Below are 26417 nucleotides of genomic sequence, written 5' to 3'. Positions count from 1 at the left end.
ATTCAGTATGGGGCTATAACGTGAGTTTGGTTTAGCACCTTAAAGTTTGAAAGTCTGAGTGGTTCTATAATATGTGACTCTTACTTTTATATGGCATATGTCAAATTCTCAATTCAAGATACGACTGATAAAGTACTTTTAGCAATACGTAATAATTAGGTCTCAAAGTCATGTAATTCATCTTCTCACTTACTGCTAAAACTCTCCAAGGGAAAAAGAGTATTTAAGGATGGCACAGTTCTCTTTCTATTAATGTAGATGGAATCCAGCAACAATTTGGAGAACCCAGTAACTCATTTACTCAAGAAATAAAAACTCACATGTCCAAAAACTGGAAGATCTGCATTAACAATGGGAAATTTAGTCTGGTCCATGTATATCAAGACACCGATTGCATTTAAACTTTCAGCATTTGCAGCCTAAAGAAAAACAGGTAAAGCTCAGAAAATTAAGATCTCATCAACCAAAATTAGAAGAATACATACTGAACTTATACTGAAAGACAAAGGGTTACAGCAGACTACACCAGTACTCCCAATGTTTCAAATAGCTTATATGTTTAGAAAAAAATACTTGCCTTAAAATTTAACTCTTCTTAAAAAAATTTAACTGAAATTTTTAATGAGATAATTGTAGATTCATTTGCAGTTTTAAGAAGTAATAGAGATCCATTGTAAACTTTGCCCAGTTTCTCCCATTAGTCAAACTTTGCAAAACTATAATGTTACAGCCTGAATATTAACATTGATACAATACAATCCACTAATATTATTCAGATTTCCCCAGTTTTACTTGTACTCACTTCTGTGTTTGTGTGTATTAAGTTCTAAACAATCAAAATATTGAACAATTAGTTTTAATACCACAAAGATCCTTCCCATTGCCATTTGATATCCACACCCACTTCCTTTCCACCCTCAACTCCTGGCAACCACTAACCTAACCTCTCCTCCATTTCTAAAATGTTGTCATTTCAAAAATATTATATACTCAAAAAGCTAAACAGAGTTACCATATGACCCAGCAATCCCACTCCTAGGTAGATACACAAGAGAATTAGAAGTATCTATTCACATAAAAACACGTAAATGAATGTTTATTGTAACATTATTAATAAAGCCAGAAAGTGGACACAGCCTGAATGTCCATCAATTGACAAGTAGCCAAGCAAAATGTGGTATATCCGCACAGTAGAATTCTATTCAGCCAAAAAAAGAAATGAAGTACTGATTAATGCTACAACATGGATGAACCTTGAAAACATTATGCTAAGTGAAAAGAAGCCGGTCAAAAGATGCAAAATATTGTATGAGTCCCTTCATATAAAATGTCCAGAAGAGGCAAATCCATAGAAACAGAGAGTAGATTAGTGATTGCCAGGGACTAGGAGCGGGGAATGGGGAGTGACTGCTGCTGGGTATGGGGTTTTTTTAGGGGATGATGAAAATATTCTGGAATTAGATCTTGGTGATTGTTGTACAACCTGTGAATATACTAAAAACTGAACTATACACTTTAAAGGGTGAATTTTATGGTATGTGGATTAAACTCAATTTAAAAAGTAAAAAAGAAACAATTCAATGTGGCTGCACAACAAAGTTTAACTAACTCTTAAGGAGAGTTCAAAAGATAAGAGAAATAATAAAAACCCATCCAAAACAACCACTGTCTTTCCATTCTAAGCCCTGTGTAGGTGACTTTTAATTTTCCTTTTTAGAAAACATAGTTATAACTGAATTTTATGTATATAATATATTCTATATATAACTCAGTTACATAGACACAACTTAAACTTCTTTCACTTAAGCATTTCTGATTATTGCATTTTTATTGAAAGACAACGACTGCAAAATACTCCAAGTGGATATGCCAGTTTTGGAAGTATCCTATAACTTTAGATAACTGGAACTTATTTGATTTGTAGAGTACTTTAATAAATTATATTATCAGGTATGAGAGTGTAAGACAGATGGTTTTCAGAATGTAAGAAAATTAACAATACCATTTAGCTGAAGAATGTTATGATACCAATGTATTTAATAACTCATACTCACCTTTTCAGCAAAAGTAATTTTCCCTGCTCTAACAATCACTAAAGATCCATTCACAGGCATATTTAAATCCTCAAAGTCTTTTTTAGTGCCAAAATTAGCATGGACCAGTTTACCCTAGAATAAAGACATTAGATTCAATGAGCATTATGGTATTAGAATAGCGACAGAGTCTGCCACCAAATATTTTACAGGTCAAACCCAAGAGAGAAAACCAAGAGAGAAAAAAAAGAAGGCCGAGGCCAGGAAAGAATATATGAGAGTTCTAAAGTCAAAACTGGTCAGGGTTAACAGGAGTGAAGTCAAGATTTCTGGTCTCCTATATCCATGCCATTTATTATCTTATGATGCCCTTAATTAACATTGATTATTTACATCAATTAATTTACATTGCTTCAGATATTTGGGGGGAAGAGAAAGGATAATAAGATATCCTTAAGCAAAGAGACATCTATCAATATAAATATGGTAGGCTAGCCAAGGCAGTACCAATTATATAATGTTCCCACACTTGAACTCCAGACAATTGAGGACATAAGAATTAACTAAAAGTTCTGATAATAAATCTGTCCGAAAATTGTTTTATAATAAAATGACTTGCATAGATCAACTTTTAGATGTTTTTATAAGCTGTTATCATAATGCTCCTGAACTCTATCAGAGTTCAGACATACAGCTATAAACTGACATTAACAACCAAATATCTAAATATAGAAAGCTCACAGGGGAACCAAAACTCTCCATGTTCTTTAACAGAACAGTCTACCCGCCTCCAAACCACTGGCTTGTGGGAAAGTGATACAGCACAGGTAAAGCAGGAAGGCAGAGAACAACCCTAAAACTTCATTTGGCTCAGAAGGCAGTTTTTTGATAGACCCCAGCATATAAATATGTGGTTTTTAACTTTAAAAACCTAGATAGATCTATGTAGCTGTTTTTTAATTTCTATAGTAGTTTGGCCATATTTTCCTAAATTTTAAAAGATCAAGCATTAAAGAACCAAACTAAGATTAGACTCCAGCTGAGACGGTTATTTATATCTGTCCCCACATAAGCGGGTACCTGATACATGAATTCATTTAGTAAATACTACCATGTGTCAGGCACTGTCCAAGACTCTGGGACATAGCAGAACATGAAACCAACCCCTAGCCCTTCGTGTAGTTTCCATTCTAGTGTGGAAACAAGTAAATGAAGTCAGGTGCTATAAGTACTAGGAAGAAAAATAAAGCAGGATAAGGAGAAGTGATTAGAGGAAGGACATTTTTGATCAGATAATCAAGGAAGACTTCCCTAGGGAGGTGATGCTGGGAAGAGACGTGCACAGAGTGAGGGAAGAAGCCATGCTAATATTTAAGGGAAGAGTGGGCCAGGCAAAGGGAAAGGCGATTTCTATAAAGGCCGTGAGGTGGGAGCATGCTTGAGTTTGAGGGTTTGAGGAACAGCAGGGAGGTTAGAGTGGCCACAGCAGAGTGAGCAAAGAGGGGAGCAGGAGAATTACTGAGGGCCTTGCTAACCAAGATGAGGACTTGGGATTTTATTTTAACTGTGGCTTAGGAGGGTTGAGAACAAAAAATATCCCAAGGTCAGTTACATTTTGTAAGTAAATTTATACTAAGGACAGTAAAGACAATGAGTTTTTGAGCTATTCAACAGGGAAAAATGTCTCACGCACGGTTTTGCCTTACTCACAGTAACTGTCGTAGCCTTACTATACGCCACATAACCCTCGGGATTCTCCACCTGGTAGGCCATACTGCTGCTGCCGCCCTCACTCACTATGGTCACCGAGTTGTGAGCACTGCTAAAAAAAGATTTAAGTTAAAATGAAGCTAAGGCATTCCTGAGAAACAAATTAAATGGATTTAATACATTTAGCGTTTGACTTGCATTATTTATTTTGAAGGTCTTTGCTATAATTAGCACACCTGAGAATAGCTACTTCTTATAAAATAAGGTTACCATCTTTCAACATACCTGCCTTTGACCTGAATCTTAACAAAATGTTCATCATGCCAGGCTTTGCTGAGTTTGAGTTCACGGAACTGATTTTCAATGTAAAAAGCAAGGCTTTCATCTTTTTGAGATCCAGCCTCACGAGGGACGTAAGAATTTCCATTCAGCATCCTGGAGGAAAAAACGTCACTGTTAAATGAACTAAAGTTTAACCTAAAATATGCATTGAACTCAAGTATCAAGCAAATCGTTTTAAAAGCGTAAGTCAAAAAAATAAATTAACTGTGACCCAAAATCCGGGATTAACCAGATAGAGACAAGCTTAGAAGAAAAAAACTGTGTGCCCATATTTTAGGGAATTTGTGACTTCAAACTTGTTAAAACCTCTTTATCTGATGTATCTGCTTAGGGTAATTTTAGGGGAAATGAGTAGCTTCCAGAAGATCTGCTGTAAGCAAAATGAAAGATAGTATTGCTACTGGTGAACGCAAGATTTACAGCTTCAACTTTCACTCTTTTGAAGCATTCTGAATACCCCGGAAGCAAAACTCCTCTTCGTTCCGCTTTCTTTCCCATGACTCTTTGTAAGTATCCACATCATATTAGTTATATGATCTTTTTTTTGATAGACCTTATCCTGACTTTATCCATAATGCCTAATATACAGTATCCACAGAAGTATTCACCAGATGAAGTAAAAAATGCCAAGATTTCTAATTTAAGACCAAAAGAATTACTGTACCATTGAAATTATAGGGGGCTAACAAAAGGTAAAAGTTGATTTGTTCTTTATACGGAGTTAGGTATGTGTCCAAAGAAGACCTTAAAAATCTAAGGACAGGAACCTTAAGGACACTTCTTAGGGTATAGATTGAGTGAGAACCAGAAGAAATCAAGAAATACTAGAGACATATCAAGCTGGGCAGTCAAGTTAGCCCTGAACTAGAGGATGAAAAAGGCTACCGATGCCCTTATGGATAGTAGCAGGGCTCAGCATGACTTATAAGGGGTTGAGACGGAAAATCGGAGCAGAAGAAAGTCTGACAGCAAGCAACAGGCTACAAAGAACCAGACGACAAAAAGATCAAGAGCCTGTGAATTTTCTTAAAAAAAAGGAGAGTCCCCACAGAAATTGTAACATTTTTTCCTAACAACATAGTTTGAGTTCTTTACTGACTCTTTACGCTCTAACTGAACATGGGAAGTCTCGCCTATTGTATAAAGCTTTTCCTCCAGACTATCACCTTTGTTTTGTTCCACTGCACCTAATAATATTTGTTTAGGCACTGAGGTTGAACTTGTGAAGCAGCTCAAGCTTACTTGATGGCACTGGTGAAGTCTATGGCATCCAGTCTCTTGGACAACATTGATTTGAGGTCTGCCCAAAATATGCGACGTGTTTCGGGGAGCTGCTCTTCTGTTTCAAAAGGTTCTGTCTCCTCTGTGCACGAAGTCTCTCTTCCTGCCGGTCTCTCACAATCGGCTTTTGGTTCTACACGTTTACAATAGCCCAAGTAGCCAATCATAAATCCTAAGGATAAAAAGTTTCAGAGCTGAACTCACAGAATTTCATTTATAATCTATTCCTATAAGAATTGTTAATATTTTCAGCTAACCCTTGAAAATACTGGTTTTAATCAAATTGTAAGCCATTTGAAAGTAATGCATCTCCATTTTGTCTATTTTAAACCAATCTATTATATAATAATTTTATTTGAAACAGTTACCTTTTCAAAGCAAAGGTACCTTTTCTTCCCCAAAGCCTTCCTTGAGTCCTCAGGTCCAGGGTCTGTGCTACAAATATCCTGTGCATATTTCTAGTATAACATTTGCACATTACACTGAAACGATTCATGTGTCTCTCTTCTCCTACCAGGTTAACCTCAAAGGCAGGTACAGAGTCTTAGCCATCATTGTATTCCTAGTGCCTTGCACAATGGCACATAAAAAGGTACAAAATAAATGTTTGCTGAGCTGGATGGACAGAATTCCTAGAGTTGGTGACAAGGAACATTTAAGTTTTGAATGGCCATTCTTACCAATCAAGAAAAAGACGATTACAGCAATAGTCCCATAGCAGATATATCCATTTAACCTTTTTGGTTTTGTGACATTGGTGTGGTTACCCCTCATGTTATTGTCAACATTTTCTTCTTCGTCTACAGCTAGTTTCATCTCCACATGACTGTTATCGCCATCTACTTGCCGAGCCAGACTAAACCGGGTATATGACAATGGTTCTCCACCAAACTGAGATTTAAAAAAGAAAAAAGGACAGAGAGAAAGCATTATGAAGGAGAAGAAAAGGAATAGGGACAGTTAAAGAAAGTTTGGTGAGGTGTTATACATATTATTGGGCCATTACTATGACTTGCTATACATTCTCAAGGAAAAAGAAGTTCCCCCTTCAAATCAGCATTCTCCCCCATGCCCAGTTCTGTCAATGGCAGATGAGGGCTGGATCACACACTGGCCTTCATCTCATTCAGACTTTTCATTCAGGGTTTCTGTTATGCATGTCTACTGGTATACAATTTGACCAGTGCTTTCTTTACTTCATCTTATCTACTTGATTGTCTCTCTGCCCTGAAACTTCTTACAAGATTTTCCATAATTAGCTCTACTCAAGACTGAATATACCCTTCCTTTGTGAGATCAGTTATGCCTCAAGACCACCACTTCGAATATAAATGAATACCTGATGACAGCTTTGGGTATTATTTCCTGCTTACTGGGTGAAAGCCATCCTTGTATACTTCGTATTCTTGCAAACTGGTGACAGAGAAATCTTTCTTACAGAAAATCTTACCAAGTTAGAGAATGCTGCTCTTGCTTGATCCATCATTGCGAGCTGCCACACAGAAGAGCCTAGTAGTAAAATAGAGAATTAATATAATGAGATACATACCACTGTATCAGACTGGTGAGGACTTTTCATTACCACACTAGATTACTGTGTATCAAATATCCTTTTAAATATATTATCACCTTTCTAGAAACAGTCTTTAACCAAGATATTTAGTTTACATGACAACTAAATTTAGTGTGATCCTTGATTAGATCCTGAATTGGGGCGGGGTGGGGGGCAGCTTGAAGGACATTATTGGAAGAAACAAGAAATTTGAATATAGACTGTATCCTAGATAACAGGATTGTATCAATATTAGATTTAGGAGTGTGATAACGGTATTGCGGTTTTTGGAGGAGAACGCCCTTGTTCTTAGGAGATTAATGCCAAAGAATTTAAGGATGAAGTATTGTGATGTCTGTCACTTAATTCCAAAGAGTTCAGTTTAAAAAGTATGTAAGAGGGCTTCCCTGGTGGCGCAGTGGTTGAGAGTCCGCCTGCCGATGCAGGGGACGCGGGTTTGTGCCCCGGTCCGGGAGGATCCCACATGTCGCGGAGCGGCTGGGCCCGTGAGCCATGGCCGCTGAGCCTGCACGTCCGGAGCCTGTGCTCCGCAACGGGAGAGGCCACAACAGTGAGAGGCCCGCGTACCGAAAAAAAAAAAAAAAAAAGTATGTAAGAAATAAAGGAAATGTGGTTAACGATCAGTGCATCTAGGTAATGGATATACATTGTAATATTATTTCAGCTTTTCCTGTAGGTTTGAAATTTTTTTAATTAAAAATGTGAGGAGGGGGCTTCCCTGGTGGCGCAGTGGTTGAGAGTCTGCCTGCCGATGCAGGGGACACGGGTTCGTGCCCTGGTTCGGGAAGATCCCACATGCCACGGAGCGGCTGGGCCCGTGAGCCACGGCCGCTGAGCCTGCGCGGCAACGGGAGAGGCCACAACAGTGAGAGGCCCGCGTACCGCAAAAAAAAAAAAAAAAAAAAAAAAAAAAAGTGAGGAAAACTGGGACTTCCCTTGTGGCGCAGTGGTTAAGAATCTGCCTGCCAGCACAGGGGACACGGGTTCGAGCCCTGGTCCGGGATGATCCCACATGCCGCGGAGCAACTAAGCCCATGCACCACAACTACTGAGCCCGCGTGCCACAACTACCGATGCCCGTGTGCCTAGAGCCCGTGCTCCTCAACAAGAGAAGCCACCGCAATGAGAAGCCCACGCACCGCAACGAAGAGCAGCCCCCATTTGCTGCAACTGGAGAAAGCCCGTGCACAGCAACAAAGACCCAATGCAGCCAAAAAATAAATAAATAAATTTATTAAAAAAAGAAAAAAATGTGAGGAAAACTAGTTAGAATGTTATCCATGGTAAGTAGATTTAAGTAATTGAATTTAGTAGTCAAAGAAAGGGACAAATACAAAAGAAAATAGACTAGCACCAGGAAAAAAAAAAACCTAACAAAAGTAAAATTAAGTCAAGACTGGTTATGCTACACAAATCCGTAACAAATCACCGCCAGTAGAAAAGGAGAGAGAACCTGATCTGATTAAATGAACAGTTCCTAACAAATGATTTGATAGATCTTCGATGCAAAAAGAATAGGTAAAAGAAAAACAGAGTATGCTATTTTACAGATGAAAAGGCCAGTTATTTGAGACGTTAAGTGACTTGCTCGAGGCTGAAAACTGATATTCTAAAAATGAAGTCCAATGGGTTTCTATAAAACTGGTTTTATAGAAAGCGCGTTCTCATCTCCAGAAATTTAAGAAATTAATTTCAACTTTTTTCAAAGCAAACTACACCTCTGTAACCAAGAGAGAGTCTTAAGTTAAAGCGTAGGTATTAACTGAAATCTAGATTTTCTAATTAATTTGGTTTGAGTCCATCTAGATGCTTGAAAGTGATAGTATGTTGAGATGTATAAAATGGACATTTATTTCATACTATTTTAAAGCTTTTTCTCCACTACAAGTACACTCATAGCACATTTAACACCCACATTGCACAAAGCAAGCTGTGATATATATGCAGATTGTAAAACAAAGAAATTATAAAAACTGGCATTAGAAAAGTCTATCAAAACCTATTAACAAAAAAAAAATTTTTAATCCCCAAGCTTTAAAGACCGGAGCCAATAAGCAATAGATCATATTCTTAGAAGCACAATCTCTTGCCCCATGTGGTACAAAAAGCTTATCACTATCACTGCACCAGAACCGTACAGACCCAATCACTAGAGCCAGAACTAGAAGGCCCCACCCTGAACCAACTTTAATCACCCTTTTCTAGGAAAAAACAGCTTGCCAGTTTAATATTCATCTGACCCAGCCATTCCTCAAGGCTTCTAGTTTTAAAGACTAAAGTGACAACATATTTAAATAAATGATCTACATAAAAGATTTAAATAAACAATGAGATTGAGGATTGCAAGTCTGAAAAAACATATTAATAGCACATGCCATGATTTTGTATAATTAAAAGTATATTTTTTACTGAGAAAACAGATACACTATTTCTATTTTCAATCTCCAGACACAAAATTAAGACTATAACATAAAAGAAATCAAATCAGAGGAAAAAAATGTGACCTAGGTAATTTCCATTTTAACTCCATCATTTAAAACCCCACATCTGTGAAGAACACAATTAATTCTATGATATCCACAAAAGTTATTCCTGAAGTTTTACACATAACAAAATTGAGTTATTCTTTCAAAATAATCTCACACATAGCAAAGCTATTTCAAAGAACGCTTAATGAATTTTCTTTTAACTGAAATAACTCTAATTTACGTGCTCTAAAAGCATGGGAGAGAAACTTTTCACACCAGTTATATAGCAGTCTATAAACAAGTAGTTCTCTTACAAGACTATGTATGAAAGGCAAACAACCATTATTTGGCTTCTTTCAAGATGTCACCACCAGTGCTAACAATCTATTACAAGAGACAAACCAAACATCACCTTGATTTTTATTCATATTAGCATGTTGTATATCTTTGGTGTTTTCAGTGATAACTGGAAAAACTATTCAGTTTCTCACAATAATGAAAATTAAGGTAAGCAAAGCCAGAGCCCCACATGTTTTGAACATGAAATGGAAAGAAGATCTGAAATGTTTTTTAATTGAGCCATGGGATGGAAGACAGGAGGCAAGCAAAGGTACTCGCTAGACTACAGCCCCAAACTTCTTTCAAATTCAAATCATCTTATTCCTACCTTCTTGAAATGTGGCATTTCTATTTAATTTTTTTTAAATACAGTAATTATCTTATGGTCCTAAGCTACTTTGGAATGTCTTAAAACAATAGTTCTGTACAAAATACGTACAGCTAAAGGGCTGTGGGGATCAGGTACCAAAATACACTTTCACCTATATATAAAACATACCCAAAGCTGCTACTCCACTTTACCTGAAATAAAAATAAGACACTTATTTGTTATTATTGACAAGCCCATTTCAATTTAGAAAACAAGCCACAGTTTCAAGTCCTTGGAGATCACATAAAATGAAGTTCCTCTGCCTGCTTTTGAGGCTCTGTTCTAGAGACCTACACTACCTAATTGCTTCGCCGCCCTCTATCTTCTCCAAAATGAGGCAGAATCCAGCCCCTGCCTGTACCCACTAACATTCTTCCTCTGTTCTTAAAGTCCTACTCATTTCTTCCAGGATCTGCTCAAGGGCCATCTCTATGAAGCCTTCTCTGACTGATATCCCTATCCTATAATACTTGATATGCAATTATATCATAATCAACAAAGACTAAAGATATTTTATTTGTTAACAGTATGGGGGCATGCTTAATGTATATGAAGTTCACTATTCATATCATTTGGAAATTATATGAAAGAGAATATGATGAAAACCTTGGATGTGGGATCTTCCCATCCTTGCTACTATTTTGGTTTATCCTGAAATCACTGGGTAAAGCTTGGGTAGTAGGGAAACTTTAAAAAGTAGAAAAACTGTAAAGAGACGGTTGGTCAAGGTCTTTACTAGCTTCAAGAGTTAACTTTCCGGGCCTAAAATGAAAAGGCAGTGGAGGAAATCAAAAAAAAAACAAGCAAAATCTTCATTCCTATTTAGCTTTCTGAAAAAAAGATTGCTCAGCTTGAAGGTCAGGACCACCTGAAGTCCCTGCGGTCTATTTGTGAAGCGCTCATCTGCGAGAGCAGACAGAAGGCACACACACAGAAGAGTTCCAAAAGGCCTCAGAGAATCATTTTAAGGAGCTTTCAGTTGTTGTCTGATTCAAGTTTAGCTGGGAGCCTTCTCCATTACAGATAACTACATTATCAGAGGCAAATAAATGCCACCCCTTAGGGCAGAGTTAGCTGAGTTGTTTGCTATCCAACAATCTTCAGCACAGGCTAGGTTCACAGCCACCACTACAATGTTCTTGTCAGAACATCCCATCAAAGAAAAGTTAAAGGATGCTATGCTGTATATAGACTTTTGGAAAATATTTCATATCAATGACAAGATTTTTTAAATTCTGGATTTTCTTGTGAAGCATATTGAGTTTATTATAATCCAAAATTGAGGAGGGGGAAAAAAACAGCAGGGCAAACAAGTATACTTTAGATAGCCTAACCTTAATTTTCAAAGCAGAAAATCAGGGACCTCCCTGGCAGTCCAGTGGTAAAGACTCCGAGCTTCCACTGCAGGGGATATGGGTTCGATCCCCGGTCAGGGAAATAAGATACCACCAAAAAAAAAAAAAAAAAAAAAAAAAAAGGTAGAAAGCCACTTCTGGAAATCACCTTAAATGTCTTTGTTAGTAAGGTCAAACTCCCTAGCTCAGAGACCACAGAATCAGCATCTAGTATTCCAAAGTCCTATCGAAGCCTAGAATAAAGGTATCCAAATATTTGTAACAAGGCAACTATTTCCTACTTCAATCTTCTCCGAAAAAAGCAGCAGCAATTTCCTTGGTATACCCAAAGTCGCCACAAGCAGTAGGCAGAGGGAGGACGTTAACCCGAGGCAAGTCACAACTTACCCACCCTCCCCACTACGAGCTTAGAAAGCTGTCCACCCGAAACTGTGACACAATGGGTCTCGAAGCCCATTTATACCATACGGCACAGCCTTTTTATACCATATCCCTAATTTCCTGAAGGCAAAAGCCGATTCTAGACCGTAGCTTTCACAAAGTATAAGTCTTATTCCTACGGTCTCCCATCTGTTAGTGAGGAGGGCCTAGCAATCCGAATATTCTTAATATCAACACCTGCGGCTTTCAGTCGGCTTCTGCCTTGGGAAAACTGAGAACCCACACACAAGGCCAACGGGCAGCGCTGAAAGATCAGGTTGTACTAGAGTTCAAATATACAGCTTATAGAAACCCCCACCTAAATGCCCAGGACACAGTAATCTAGTCGAGGACAGCGATGAGACCAGGGCCCGGGAGGGCCCCGAGGAATCCAAAGGCTACGAGCTCAAGGTCACCCACGCACCGCGACAGCCATTCCCTAGGAACTCTTCCTAGAGCGGCCACGTGCTCCCCGCACAGCGGCTCTGCGCTGCGGCAGCGTGGCTCACGCCTCGCTCCCGAGCCCTCAGGCTAGAGCTGTCCCACGAGGGCCTGCCTCTTTTAAGGGCAAGCTACTGAGGACAAGGGATCCGGGTGGCCTGAGGAGCCGGAAGAAGAATGGCGGAGCGCAGAGCTACAGTGGGGCACCCCTCATCTCGCCCTCAGGGCCCTAACAGAATCCATTTGCCGGTCGGGGGCCGAGAGGAGGCGGGCACCAAGAGGAAGAGAAAGGTAGGGCAGCCCCTCTGTGCAGCGCGGCTCTACCCTGCTTGCACTTGCAGGCTACTCCGCTCTCCGCCGCAACCCCTTCCCCGCCGCCACGCGGCGCGCAACCCCTCCCGCCCCACCCGGAGGCGCTGCAGCCTTCCCGCGCCCCCGGCGGCTCCCCGAGGCTGCTGGACTGCACGCCGGAGGGCCGCACCCGAGACTGCTCGGAGCAGCCCCGCAGGCTGAAGGGAGAGCAGGAGGGTCAGCGGGATTCTAGCAGCAGCGTGTCACTCACACAGGCGCCTCCCGGGTCCGCCGCTCCACTACCCGTCACCGGCCGATGCTGACTCCCTCTGATGGGTTGGTTGCCTGCAGTCTGCCGTTTATAGTCTCCCGCCCTCTCCAGATCCTCGGAGACCCTTTGCGTCACTTCCTGCCTCACGTACACCTTAGGAGGCGCTCTGGAAACAGACAGCCCGGGGCTAGGGGTGGGCACGCAGCCGGATTGGGGGCCCTTCGCTGGAGCACGGGACCCGAGGAAGCGAGGTCGGAGGGAAAAGGCGCCAGACTGCAGGTGCCGGAAGGGGTCGAGGGGGTGGCGCACCAGCTTCCTCCTCGCGTCCTCGGCTGGCCGGCTGGCGCGCGGCCGCAGCCCTTCCTCCCGGAGACCTCCGTCTAACCTTGACCGGTCTTCTGGCCCTGCAGTGCAAGGTCAAAGGGTGTTAGCGTTTACTCGTAAATGCTAGATACTTACACTGAAATAATACTTTAAAGTGTATGTCGTTGATGGAATATTAGGTAGTCACTAAAGCCATGTTGTGAATATTTTTGCAGCATCAGAAATACTTAGGATAAGTAAAAAGGAAAAATAAAAGCAAAATGCAACTGTATAGCACAGGGAACTATAGTCAATATCTTGTAATAAACTATAATGGAAAAGAGTCAAAAAAAGAATATAGATATGTACATATATATGTATAACCAATCAGTTTGCTGTGCACCTGAAACTAACACAATATGGTTAATCAACTATAATTTTTTAAAAAAAGCAAAATGCAAATTTGCATTTAGGATGTGTAAAAGCTTTCCGTGAATCCCTAAGGGTGGCACAGAGCTTTGCAGAATGTTTTAATGCATGAGGAAATGGAAGATAAAATAGAAACAAGCGATTTATTAGGGTGATAGAATTGTAGAAGAACTTTCATGTACACTGTCATTGTTATTATAGGATTGTGCAATGCATAATAAATAAATAAAATGGGATTGTTATCACTTTCTAAACTCTTACAAACATTCTCACCCTCTCCCTCCCTTTGGTCGGCAACCTACAGTCCTGTGAGCGAGATTAGACAAGTTTACAAATAGCCAGGAAGCGAGAATACGTCTGGGGCCATAAAAGGGTTACAGATAAAGCGCTTTCCAGGTCAGAGCCCAGAGGGAGGCACAATAACCCTTTGAAATCCAAATCCGTTTCCCGGCCTCGGGCTTCTGCTTTTCCACTTATTACGCGCCGAAATGAGGAAGTACAGAGGGGTGTGTCCGCCGCCCTAAAATCTCTCCCCAAGGAGAAATATTTTAAAATCTTATAAGTAGGAATATCGCTGCACCTTAGTGGCTCTACACAGGAAAAAGTTAAAGCAGGGAATGGGATGGATTCGCTGTGATGGGGCCAACTTGAAATTCTGACAGTAGGTCCTGAGTCCCTTCTCTTTCCCAGACTGGTGGGACCTTAAAAAAAAAAGGAAAGAAAAGAAAAGAATGCTAATATCCAGGTGAAAATCTTATAACCACGTGGAGAAAATAGACTTAGGAGACTGGAGGTCAGGATGGAACCTATGAAAATCCAAATTTAAAAGTTTACATTCAGCAAAATGAAACAATAAAGAAGACACTAAAAAGCGTGTCAATTATATGTTTATTTTCATGCTTTTATTAGTAATAACGGATACTGTGCAATTACATTCCCTTCACTATCCCTTTCTCCCTGGAAGCTTTGCAGGATCTCCCTCCTCTGCAATTTCAAGTAGATGAAAATAAATTTGTCTTGCTTTGTTGTAGAATCTTTTTTTTAAAAAATTGGGGTATAGTTGTTTTACAATGTTGTGTTAGTTTCTACTCTACAGCAAAGTGAAGTTCCCTGTGCTATACAGCAGGTTCTCATTAGTTATCTATTTAATACATATTAGTGTATATATGTCAATCCCAATCTCCCAATTCATCCCACCCCTCTTTTCCCCCTTTGATGTCCATATGTTTGTTCTCTACCTCTATGTCTCTATTTCCGCCTTGCAAACCAGTTCATCTGTACCATTTTTCTAGATTCCACATATATGTGTTAATATATGATATTTGTTTTTCTCATTCTGACTTACTTCACTCCGTATGACAGTCTCTAGGTCCATCCATGTCTCTACAAATGACCCAATTTCGTTCCTTTTTATGGCTGAGTAATATTCCATTGTATATATGTACCACATCTTCTTTATCCATTTATCTGTCAATGGGTACTTAGGTTGCTTCCATGACCTGGCTATTGGAAATAGTGCTGCAATGAACATTGGGGTGCATGTGTCTTTTTGAATTATGGTTTTCTCTGGGTATATGCCCAGCAGTGGGATTGCTGGATCATATGGTAATTCTATTTTTAGTTTTTTAAGGACCCTCCATACTGTTCTCCATAGTGGCTGTATCGATTTACATTCCCACCAACAGTGCAAGAGGGTTCCCTTTTCTCCACACCCTCTCCAGCATTTATTGTTTGTAGTATCTATACATACTGAGAGGCAATTTTGCTTTGTCTCGTATTCCATACATATGTTCAAAGATTTTATTTTTTAAATCTGATTTTCATTGTTGTTGTTGTTGCCATTATTACATAGCCTTGGCTCCCACTTCTGGAGACCCAGTAACTTGGTTGCTTGCAATGAAATAAATTTTTGGTAACTTTATTTAAACTGTCCAGCATAACTGAAATGGACATTATTCAATTTCCAAATTTCCACAGGCTGTTACACAAGACTTACCTTACAGTGGACCTAAATTTCTTGCGGTTCTTCCAAAAGGTACACAAAAATTTTTTTAAATCATGTATGCTAGAATTTTGCATAAAGGAAACTGGAGGTTGGAGAGGAATGTACGATGTGCTTAAATAATAAACAAGCAAGTAAATAAATAAAAGCCCTGGAGATCTGGGAAAAGAGCACAAAACCTGGACTTGAGGAACTGGAGTTTTCAACGTTCTTGAGCCTGGGTTTTATCAGCTCTTAAATGGGAATAAAAACACTTGCCTCACAGATTTTCTGTGGGTTTAAGTGAGATAAGGCGGGTGCAGTCTCCTAAAAACACACAGTAATAGTGGTGAGAGCGGGCAACCTTGTCTTGTTCCTGATCTTAGTGGAACTGGTTTCAGTTTTTCACCATTGAGGACGATGTTGGCTGTGAGTTTGTCATATATGGCCTTTATGATGTTGAGGAAAGTTCCCTCTATGCCTACTTTCTGCAGGGTTTTGGCATATATATACAATGGAATATTAGCCATAAAAAGAAACGAAATTGAGTTATTTGTAGTGAGGTGGATGGACCTAGAGTCTGTCATACAGAGTGAAGTAAGTCAGAAAGAGAAAAACAAATACCATATGCTAACACATATATATGGAATCTAAGAAAAAAAAAAAAAGGTCATGAAGAACCTAGGGGTAAGACAGGAATAAAGACACAGACCTACTAGAGAATGGACTTGAAGATATGGGGAGGGGGAAGGGTAAGCTGTGACAAAGTGAGAGAGTGGCATGGACATATATACACTACCAAACGTAAAATAGATAGCTAGTGGGGAGAAGCTGCATAGCACAGGGAGATCAGCTCGGTGCTCTGTGTCCACCTAGAGGGGTGGGATAGGGAGGGTGGGAGGGAGGGAGATGCAAGAGGGAAGAGATATGGGAACATATGTATAACTGATTCACTTTGTTATGAAGCAGAAACTAACACACCATTGTAAAGCAATTTTACTCCAATAAAGATGTTTAAAAAAACAACAAAAAACACACAGTAAACTGGCACAGAGTAGCCTCTTCACTGAGTCAGTCTGCGTGGGATGGAGCAGGATCAGGCAGGAAAGTAACGTGGAAGATGTCTTCAGGCCAGACTTGGATTGATGAGGAAGAAATAAGGTATTTAGCCAGAGGAGACCGGCTTGCCTGTGGTGTGTATTAAAAATCCTACTCTGTGTAAATACCTCAGGGAAATCACTGGTGGAAAAGAGTTATAGAAATCATCAGCTGCACAATTCTCCCTCCCTCTCTTTTTTCTTCACCTTGAGATGAAAGCAGGAATCTTCCAGTTTAGTGAGGGAGGAATAGGAAGGAAAAACAAAGCAGAGAAGCCACTGATGTAGTGAAAAGAGCCCCAGCCTCGAAGTCAGCAACTAGTCCAGAGCTGTCACCAACTGTGCTGCAGAACCATGGGCTTAATGGCTCTATGCCTCAGTTTCCCCATTGGCCACATGAAGATAACATCCCTTTATGTCCTTCACCAGTGAATTAAAAAGTAGGAAAGCTCCTTTAACTACACAGTTATACAAATACAAGGTGCAGCTAGTTCAGAGCCCAAGCCAAGTGAGTAAATGTGGCCTGAGGGGGAAGAGCCTGCAAACTGAGAAATTCTAAGCAACTAGCAATGAGGTTATTGCTCCAGAAAAGGAAAAGTTGTCTTCAATGGCATTTGACTGCCCTGATTCCAGTAAAAATGACTCAGTTATTGATAATGGCTGAGAAGAAAAAGTAATCAATTATCATTTATTGCATTTATACAATTACATTTATTGAATAGTATTGTGTGTCTGGCAAAGACATGTAAATAGATGGGAAAGGAATCTGTACCCCTGAAAAGGCAAACAGTGTAGCTGGGGAAACAATTTATACTTAAAGGACAAAAAACAAGGATGCAAATATGAAACATAAGCAAAAATAAAAGTGAGTCAGGGTCTGTGACAGACAACTGCCCAGATCTGAAAAGGAAGGTAAGACTGATATGCTCACCAAGGCACACTGTAGTTCTCTAAATCTTGTTCCAAATTATATGCCTATTTAGATTCTAGTTAATTACCTGCTTTTTAACAATCTATTTTGTAATGTAAGAGTACAATTGAATGTAAACACACTCTCCTCTCTAACTCAGTCACAGGTACAAGAGGGGACTTTTGCTACTTGCCACGTAAGATCAAAATCAAAACATACACCTGTCCCGGGAGATACAGACCAGGAACCTAGTCCTGGTCCTAGTCCTAGGAGGAAAAACAAGGGGGATGGGAGAAGGGGGACAGCATTGTAAACTCAAACCTTTAAGATGATACAAGTTGGGGGTGGGAGGTTTTTAGTTTTTAGACAAAGGCATTTAGTGCTTTTTCCCTTACATTTTAAAACGTTAGTCTGTTTATGTTATGTATATTTTATCACAATTTATAAAAATACATTAATCTGTCAACTCAGTAATAGAGGATCCAAAATCATTTGCTTTTTCTGGGGTCCTCTCTGTGGCCCAAATGCTAAATAGGTTCTCTTAGGTCAGCATTTGTCAAACATTTTTGACTGTGCTCCATGGTAAAATGTTCACTTTACAGCACAATCCAGTATACACATGTGTGTATGTGCATGTGCGTGTGTGTGTGTGTGTGTATGGGTATGTGTGTGTATTCACATGAAATAAGCAAAAGTTTCATTAAATAATACCCTTGCTGTGTGCAAAGCAGTCTGGAATTTTCTATTTAATTTTTTAAATTAAATAGAAAATTTCTATTTCTATTTTTTTTTTTTTTTTTTTTTTTGGTACGCGGGCCTCTCACCGTTGCGGCCTCTCCCGCCGCGGAGCACAGGCTCCGGACGCGCAGGCCCAGCGGCCATGGCTCACGGGCCCAGCCCCTCCGCGGCACGTGGGATCCTCCCGGACCGGGACATGAGCCTGTGTCCCCTGCATCGGCAGGCGGGCTCTCAACCGCTGTGCCACCAGGGAAGCCCCTCTATTTAATTTTTTTTAATGCTGATTTCAACTTATTAAATTGATTTCTCAGTGGGCTACGACCTGTGTTTGAAAACCACAGTCTTAATCCATCTCCTTTCTCAGAGCATAAGTCTTTCTAGTGAACAGGACAAATGACTCGCTCAAAGTTAAATATCAACTTGCAAGTTTTCTCCCTGTTACTTTGCTCACTGTTTCGACTTTCTACCACCCTGCACTTGAGCAAATATTGATTGAGGTTTTATGAATTGGTAGGCAGTGTTAGAAAACAAAACATAGATAAAGCCTTTTCAAATGCTTTCAAACATGCTTTGGTCAGTCATGGCCGTACTCTGCTGGTCACATAGTAGGTCCTCCCAGCAACCACTACAGACGCCACTCCAACCTACATTCAGCTCTGACCACAGCTCCTATTTGACAAGCTGTATCCATTTTCTTTACTTTGGAACCCTAAGCTCAGGGCAATCACTTTAGGGCCAGAATCATAAAATAAAAATATGGAGCTCTGCACACTGGAACAGGATGTGTTCCAGAGAATGAAGGTGAATTGTCAGCTCATATATTTGAGGTTGATATTTGAGGTTGGTACTATTTTCCATTTTATTTTGCATTTTTTTCCCTTTAAAATGTACTTGGAAACCTTCAGTTTCCTGTCCTAATACTGCTGACTAAATTATTCTTTGTTTCCCTTGTGCTAAAAGGAAGCTTACATGGGAGAACATGGAACAGGAGCAATCCAGGTTAATATGGTGGAATTTGCCCCTACTTTATTGCAAGTGGCAAAAGTTACTCAGGTAAGGGAAAGAAGAATATATAATTAATTTTAAAATTAATTACAAGAATAGTTATGCCAATGAGTGTAGTGGTCAAAGTCAGAGTTTTGAGCAGGATATAAGGTCCTATTTAGTTAGCCCTTCTAGTTTCATAATAGAATTTCAAGTTTGGCAGGAACTTTGACTCATGTACCATACATGGCCTGTAACAGATGTCCACTAAATATATGTTGAATTCATTTGACAAAATTCCTCTACTTTACCCCATCAAGTGGTTGTCTAGCTTCTCCTCAATCTTTCCAATGAGAGCAAATTTATCACTTCCCAAACCAGAGAGCCTTGGATGGTTCAGACAGTTAGAACGTTTTCACCTAGGGAATTCCCTCGGTGGCCCAGTGGCAGGACTCTGAGCTTTCACTGCCAACGGCCCGGGTTCAATCCCTGGTCAGGGAAGACCCTGCAAGCCACACGGTGTGGGCAAAAAAGAAAGAAGTTTTTCACCTATGTTATACTGAATTCTCTTTCCCTCTATTTTTGATAAATTGGTTATTGTTTGAAGACTGCTCTCATGTCCACAGCTGTCTTCTCTCCTTCAGGCAAAATATCTTAATCCCTCCTAAGGGCCACCACAGGACGCGATTCCATGTCTTCCCACCCACTAGTCACTTTTGGAAGCATGGTCTGACCGATTCAGATGGTCAAGCAGAGGACTGGAGCAGGGCTACCACCATTCCTCTGTTCCAGAGGCTTCTGCCTGTACACATCCCATTTGTCTACCACCACATTCACTGCATTAACAACCACTGCACATTGTCAGCTCATGCTGAGCTCTTGGCAACAGGGTTCAAAGAGAACAGATTGGCCTTTGGACCAGAGAGACCTGGGTTCAAAATCTAGTTTTGCCATGTACTAGCTGATTGTGCTACTATTCCGTATTTCTCTCTTTTCTGTGGATAATGTGATATCCACATATTGTTGCAGTCTGATACACTATGCGTAGACTATCTTCCCTAGTTTATTGCCACTCTAGTTAGTGAATGATGGGGAAGAATCTAGTCTATTTGGCTGGGAACATCCTTGACTATAGAGCTGAATGACAGACAACAGCTAAGATTTACTGATCATCTACTGTGTGCTGGTAACAATTCTAATCCCTTTATAGTATTAGTTCATGTACTCCTCATAACAATCCTTAAAAATAAGAATAAATATTATCTCCATTTTCCAGGTGTGGAAACTGGCATTATACAGAGGGAACTTGCCCCAGGTCACATGGCTAATTAGTGGTGACAACAAGAATTCAAATCTAGGCAATCCAGCTTCTGAACCCAGCCCCAAATGACACCACTGTACTGCCTCATTATAAATCTAACCGTGACACAGACTGACTGCAAGGCAGAATTTTTATTAAAGAGGTTCAGGGAACATCCAAGTGGGATTTGAAAATTTTGAATATTTGGGGGGATCCATTTATTTTTCATTTCAGATTTAATTTTATTTCAAAATTTGGATTCAGATTCATGTTGAGGGGGAAATCTCAAATAATTCTAAAAATAAGACTTTGGAGAGTGACTGATGCTCCAGAAATCTAAGTACAGGTTTAACAGAATTGCGATGCATTCATATTATCTCTACAAGACAAGCTGATTTATTAAATTCTCAGTATGTGTACTTATCTTTGATAAGGAGAGTTATTGAATTAAAATAATTATATTTGTTTCTAAAATATCAATGAATCAGTTTCATCTTCCTCTTTTTGACATCTGTAGCTTACAACTCTTTCACTTATGTCTTAGTTTCCCTTCCTCTATGGTGTAAATCTGGCATCTTAATAATACATCTGATAAACTCTGTGCAGTATGGCCAAACCTAGTATAAGTTGAGGTCTTAAAAAAAAGGGGGGGCTAAAAAAAGAGGCTTTTGAAAGAATATTGTGAAGTGCTGGCTGGCTGCTGATGTAAAAGGGGAACATGAACAAATGTGTAAAGAAAATACTTGCAAACCTAATTAAATCTAAGTCCTAAATCAGCAAATCCAGGGTTTCGAAAATATCATGTCATCTGAAACTTTTTGGTTTCTTCAGCTTAATATGTGTAAGTAGACAAATGTTCCCTTGGTTTGGAAAATTATCCTGCCAACAGTTTTATTTCTCATACATGGAAATGTGGTCAAGGAGGCGCCTGTTTGGTGGTTACATCCGTGAGGGCTGGCCTGCCTTCTCTGCTTTATCGCACACAGTCTCCTAAATGGTAGGGAAGCTGTGTCCTAACGGCTAAGATTCCCAGGTGTCAGTCTATTAATATTCACTGAGCCCCTACCCGGTTTGGGTAATGGGCTGAGTGCTTATACTGGGTCAATTTTAGCCTGCCAACAATTCTGTCAAGTAGGTACCATATCCGTTTTATAGACGAATATGTGGGAGTGAAAAGAACACAAAGTAATTGATTCCAAGTGGAACAGCTTAGCTTCAGATCTTTGAGATCTTCTATCTTAAAGCCACCTTTCGCACATCTCAGGTATTGAGACATTGAAATACTATCCAGCAGGCAGATGGCTGAAGCTCTGTGCCCAGAATAGAGTGACTTACTGCCAGGCTCCAGCCTGGACCTTGTAACCATAGCCATCTTAGGAAGGTTTGAGTCCAGTTTATATTTGAATTTGATGCCACAGGCATGAAATAAAAGAACCTAAAATATAAAGACAAGGTCACTAAGTGCAGTGTGCCTGGGATAACCACCCCCCAGGATGTTTCCTAGAAATAACCTTAGCTAGAGTGAGATTTGAAATTTGCTTAACTGATGACATGAAAGTCCACAGCCCCCAGCCAGGTGATCAGAAAGCAGCTAACCTAAAATATTATCATTGTAAACCATCTCTAAACGTCATAAGATTACTGCTTCTGAGACTGGATTCAGACAGTGAAACATTTGAAGAGACCCACTGACTTCCACAACAAAGTCCACGCCAGGACTCAAAAGTAGGCAATGGCTGCAGAGAGTTGCAGAGAGAAAGAGAATCCAGGAACAGGAGGCAGCCCTGCTGAGCCCAGTGCCCTCCCCGTTGCCAGTGGGGGATCCCGGGTCCAGCCTTGAGGGACCCTGTGGACAGGAAGCGTTCCCTGCGGGTGTTGAGATGAATCAAGCTGATGTGGATTTTGAGATCCACATGGAGCCTAGACTCTAGCCCAGGGCTGCTGCTTTTTTTTTTTTTAACATCTTTATTGGAGTATAATTGCTTTACAATGGTGTGTTAGTTTCTGCTTTATAACAAAGGGAATCCGCTATACATATACATATATCCCCATATCCCCTCCCTCTGTGTCTCCCTCCCACCCTCCCTATCCCACCTCTCTAGGTGTCACAAAGCACCGAGCTGATCTCCCTGTGCTATGCGGCTGCTTCCCACTAGCTAGCTATTTTACATTTGGTAGTGTATATATGTCAATGCTACTCTCTCACTTCGTCCCAGCTTATCCTTCCCCTTCCCCGTGTCCTCAAGTCCATTCTCTACATCTGCATCTTTATTCCTGTTCTGCCCCTAGGTTCTTCATAACCATTTTTTTTTTAGATTCCATATATATGTGTTAGCATATGGTATTTGTTTTTCTCTTTCTGACTTACTTCATTCTGTATGATAGACTCTAGGTCCATCCACCTCACTACAAATAACTCAATTTCATTTCTTTTTATTAGCCCAGGGCTTCTTAAACTATAGAAAGCATGGGTGTCCTGGGAGTCTGTTAAAATGCAGATTCTGACCCCAGGTGGGGACCTGTGACTCTGAATTTCTAACAAGATCCCTGGTGATGCCCAGGCAGCTGGTCTTCAGAGCACACTTGAGTAGGTTTTAGAGCAAGGAGAAGTTTTTACTAGCAGTTTCTCCAGTACTCCCACAGAGAGGACACACTGTGTGGCCAGCTGGCATGAAAGTGCTTTCTGCATGGCAGCTATCTTTATGTGGCTAAAGGCAATTACTGAGGCTATCACAGCTTAAGTAAACAACCCTCAACCTTCCTCTTCTTTGCTGGGAATCCACAGTTTCCAAACAACCCACTCATCCTGATTTGACAGCATTTCCCCCCCCCCCACCCCCCCGAGAAGCCCCTAGACCCTGATGTGAAGATTTGGCCTAGAGGACAGTTCTCTTGCTCCATACAAGTTAATAAACAGGCCTTATGAATCAGTGTTTGTGCCTCTGGGTAGCAGATTACCTGATGACCCTGGGTGAACTGATAAAATTGAGTCTCCGAAACAAAGGAACGACCTAGAACTGTTGTGAACTTCACCAAGGACTCTGGTCTGAGAAAACCAGTCCCTGCACACTCTGCTCTGGAACCTCTCCTGAGACAGGGCCTGGGCTGGAACGAGGGTAGATATTTTCAAAAACAAGCACCACCCCCAATTTTCCCCACCCCCACCCCAAACAAACAAACCAACAAAAATTCTTACTGGAAAACTAAAGGGAAACAAATACTAAATCACTATCCTGCCTCCTTCCCCAACCCACTCACACATTCATAGGATATGAAACAGATCACAGACTGCACATCTGGAAGCCTAGTTTTGGAGCCTAGGTAAAGGTCGGCTTGAGTAGGCACTCGCCTTGACCGTTTTCCTTCTCTTCGCCTGAGCTGGCAGAGGGAGTGGCTTCTGGGCAAGGACACTCATACCTGGAGCTGGGGAGGGTTGGTGCTGGCACAGTGTGGGTGGCACAGCTGGCTCTTGCCTGGGAATGCACTGTCAACGTTATCCTTTCCTCCCCCCACCCCACAGGGATTGCCCTGACCTGAAGCATCCCTGGCCACCCAGGCCCTCCACTAGAAGCTGAGCCTCAGGTGAGCCCCTGATCCCTCCCCCAAGGCCCTGCCCCTCTGCACAGTGCCCACAGACGCCATTCCACCCTGTCTGGAAAGCTCTGTGTGGCTAGCTCCTGGAAGGCCAGGCCTTGCCTCGACTCGTTTCTTTCGGTCACTAGGCTCAGTCATGAATGGCCCTAAACCAGCATCCTGCCTGAGTGGCAGGGGGCACCCACCCTGTGCTTGTCTGCATGGCATCAGCTCCCTCTGCCAGAGACACTGCATTACCTCATCCTGTTTCTAAGCCTGAGCTTGCTTTGGGACTATCTGTCAAGTCCCCTCTCCCTGTCTGAGGGATAACTCTGATTTTCCACGTGTTCAGAGAATAGAGAAACTCTGTTCCCATTCTTCTCACCTTACTAACAGTGTATTGGATGAACATTTGTGGAGGATCCACTGTGTGTCAGGCACTGTGTTCAGCCCTGGTGATAAAGAGCTGCCTCAGAATGTTTCCCTTGGGTTTTCTCTGATGACTTACCCGTCTTCCAGAAGCCCACCATTCCACTTCTATAGTATCAAAAGCCTTTGAAACATTAAGAGAAGCTTCCTTGTTTCATATTTAGATATCACCTAAAACAAAATGACCAGCACAGAGGGCCCATAGAAGTGCTTCACTGTTACCCACTTCCAAGAATTTTTGTAAAAACAAGCTAGGCAACAGATGTGCAAATGCCATGAGTTATCAGAAAGAAGGTAAGTGATGAGTTGAAGGTCAGGTACCAACATGCTCCCATCTTCACCTCTACAGTGGAATTCATTCTGCTCACTATACAAACACCAATTTGTGTCCTCTCTAAGTGCCAGATCTTTATTCTCAGGTGCCTGCTAGATGCCCCCACCTGGATGACCCACTCAAGTTCAACCTGTCCCGAAGAGAACCCAACACCTTCCTCCCCAAACCTGGTGCCCCTGCCTCCTGTCTTCCCTGCTCCATGACACTGTGCTTTACAGATTCTGGGGACAGTCCTGACAGTCCTGGGGACTCTCCCACAGTCACCTGTTGGTGCTCAAAAATGTTTATTGAATGGAGCTCCTAAAACAAACTGCATTTACAAAAGTACATCGGTGGGTACCTGAGTGCACAGAACGTAGTCGAAAGGGAGACACCCCAGACTAACAGGTAATTATAAGGGAAACTGAGTGTGGGAGATACACGGGAACTCTGTACTATCTCTACAATGTTTCTGTAAACCTAAAAGGGTTCTAAAAATTAAAGTCTATTTAAAGGGAAACAAAAAAAGAATTGGAAAATAATGAAAAGGTAAGTTGTTAAAAGTTCAGGAATTGCAATATAAATGCAAAAGTTGAAACTCAAGGTGAGATGTGCTTGTTGAGGAATCATTAGACAAGGGTATCTGGGAGTTCAGAGGAGGGAAGACTGTGACCAGGGATCTTGGGGAGGATCCTGGAAGAAACAGACCTGGGAGTCCTGAAGGTACCATCTGCACAGGCTGTGAGCACTTTGATACCCCACCTTTAGATGTTCAGAGTTGCTCACAGACACAAAGAAGGCAGCTCTGAACCAAACAAGCCTAGGTGTTTGAACTCTCAACTTAAGCTCTCTGAGTATCTTAGAGATATTCTTCTCTAAGTATCTTAAACTCTCTAAATCTCCATGACCTCTAATCTGTAAAATGGGAATAATAATTCTCACCTCACAGGTTTAAGTGAGATAATGCATGCTAAGTGCTTAGTACAGTATGGGCAGCTTAGAAGGACTCAAAACGTGTTAACTGTTGCTGATACCGTGTCAAAACTTCAGGTCAAATACTGTATGACATCACTTACATGTGGAATCCAAAAAATACAACAAACTAGTGAATATAATTTTAAAAAAAAAAGCAGATTCACAGATACAGAGAACAAACTAGTGGTTACCAGAGGGGGGCAGGGAGGCAATCTCGGGGTAGGGGAGTAAGAAGTATAAACTACTAGGTATAAAATAAGCTACAAGGATATATTGTACAATACAGGGAATATAGCCAATATTTTATAATAAGTATAAATGGAATATAACCTTTAAAAATTGTGAATCACTATATTATACACATGTAACATATAATATTGTACAGCAACTATACTTCAATTTTTTTAAAGTATATGAAAATTTGCCATTTTTGGAATCCACAATAAAAAATACTTCAGTTTTGGAAAAACAAACAAACAAAAATACTTCAG

At 40.8% G+C, this 26417-nt stretch overlaps 1 protein-coding gene and 2 long non-coding RNA genes across 8 annotated transcripts in view; 2 read left to right on the top strand and 1 right to left on the bottom strand.

Annotated features, from left to right (window-relative positions):
* Nucleotides 1-5532, top strand: part of LOC116752950 — a 43538-nt gene extending 38006 nt beyond the window's left edge. The window contains exons 6-7 of the long non-coding RNA XR_004349656.1: nucleotides 4417-4591; nucleotides 5291-5532. This is a non-coding gene — a long non-coding RNA (uncharacterized LOC116752950). The remainder of the gene's footprint in view (nucleotides 1-4416; nucleotides 4592-5290) is intronic.
* Nucleotides 1-26417, bottom strand: part of TFRC (transferrin receptor) — a 119959-nt gene that overhangs the window by 13783 nt on the left and 79759 nt on the right. The window contains exons 2-10 of one of the 6 annotated variants that reach the window (XM_032630178.1): nucleotides 14207-14327; nucleotides 12895-13298; nucleotides 6817-6875; nucleotides 6047-6257; nucleotides 5328-5538; nucleotides 4029-4178; nucleotides 3744-3855; nucleotides 2055-2168; nucleotides 321-419 (exon numbers count right to left, since the gene is read on the bottom strand). In XM_032630178.1, coding sequence (XP_032486069.1) covers nucleotides 321-419; nucleotides 2055-2168; nucleotides 3744-3855; nucleotides 4029-4178; nucleotides 5328-5538; nucleotides 6047-6257; nucleotides 6817-6852 — 933 coding nt within the window. In that variant the 5' untranslated portion in view covers nucleotides 6853-6875; nucleotides 12895-13298; nucleotides 14207-14327. Of the gene's footprint in view, nucleotides 1-320; nucleotides 420-2054; nucleotides 2169-3743; nucleotides 3856-4028; nucleotides 4179-5327; nucleotides 5539-6046; nucleotides 6258-6816; nucleotides 6876-12210; nucleotides 12230-12894; nucleotides 13299-14206; nucleotides 14328-26417 lie in introns of those variants that run through there. The other 5 variants (XM_032630181.1, XM_032630179.1, XM_032630180.1 and 2 more) reach the window with 5 other exon arrangements.
* On the top strand, nucleotides 12402-25332 carry LOC116752951. Its single transcript, XR_004349657.1, has 3 exons — nucleotides 12402-12623; nucleotides 24157-24218; nucleotides 25058-25332. It is a non-coding gene; the product is annotated as an uncharacterized LOC116752951 (long non-coding RNA).

The sequence above is a fragment of the Phocoena sinus genome, chromosome 4 (genome assembly GCF_008692025.1).
Source record: "Phocoena sinus isolate mPhoSin1 chromosome 4, mPhoSin1.pri, whole genome shotgun sequence".
Classification (NCBI taxonomy): Eukaryota; Metazoa; Chordata; class Mammalia; order Artiodactyla; family Phocoenidae; genus Phocoena; species Phocoena sinus.
The sequence above is the reverse complement of the archived record's forward strand: the minus strand, read 5'-3'. Positions and strand labels throughout refer to the sequence as shown.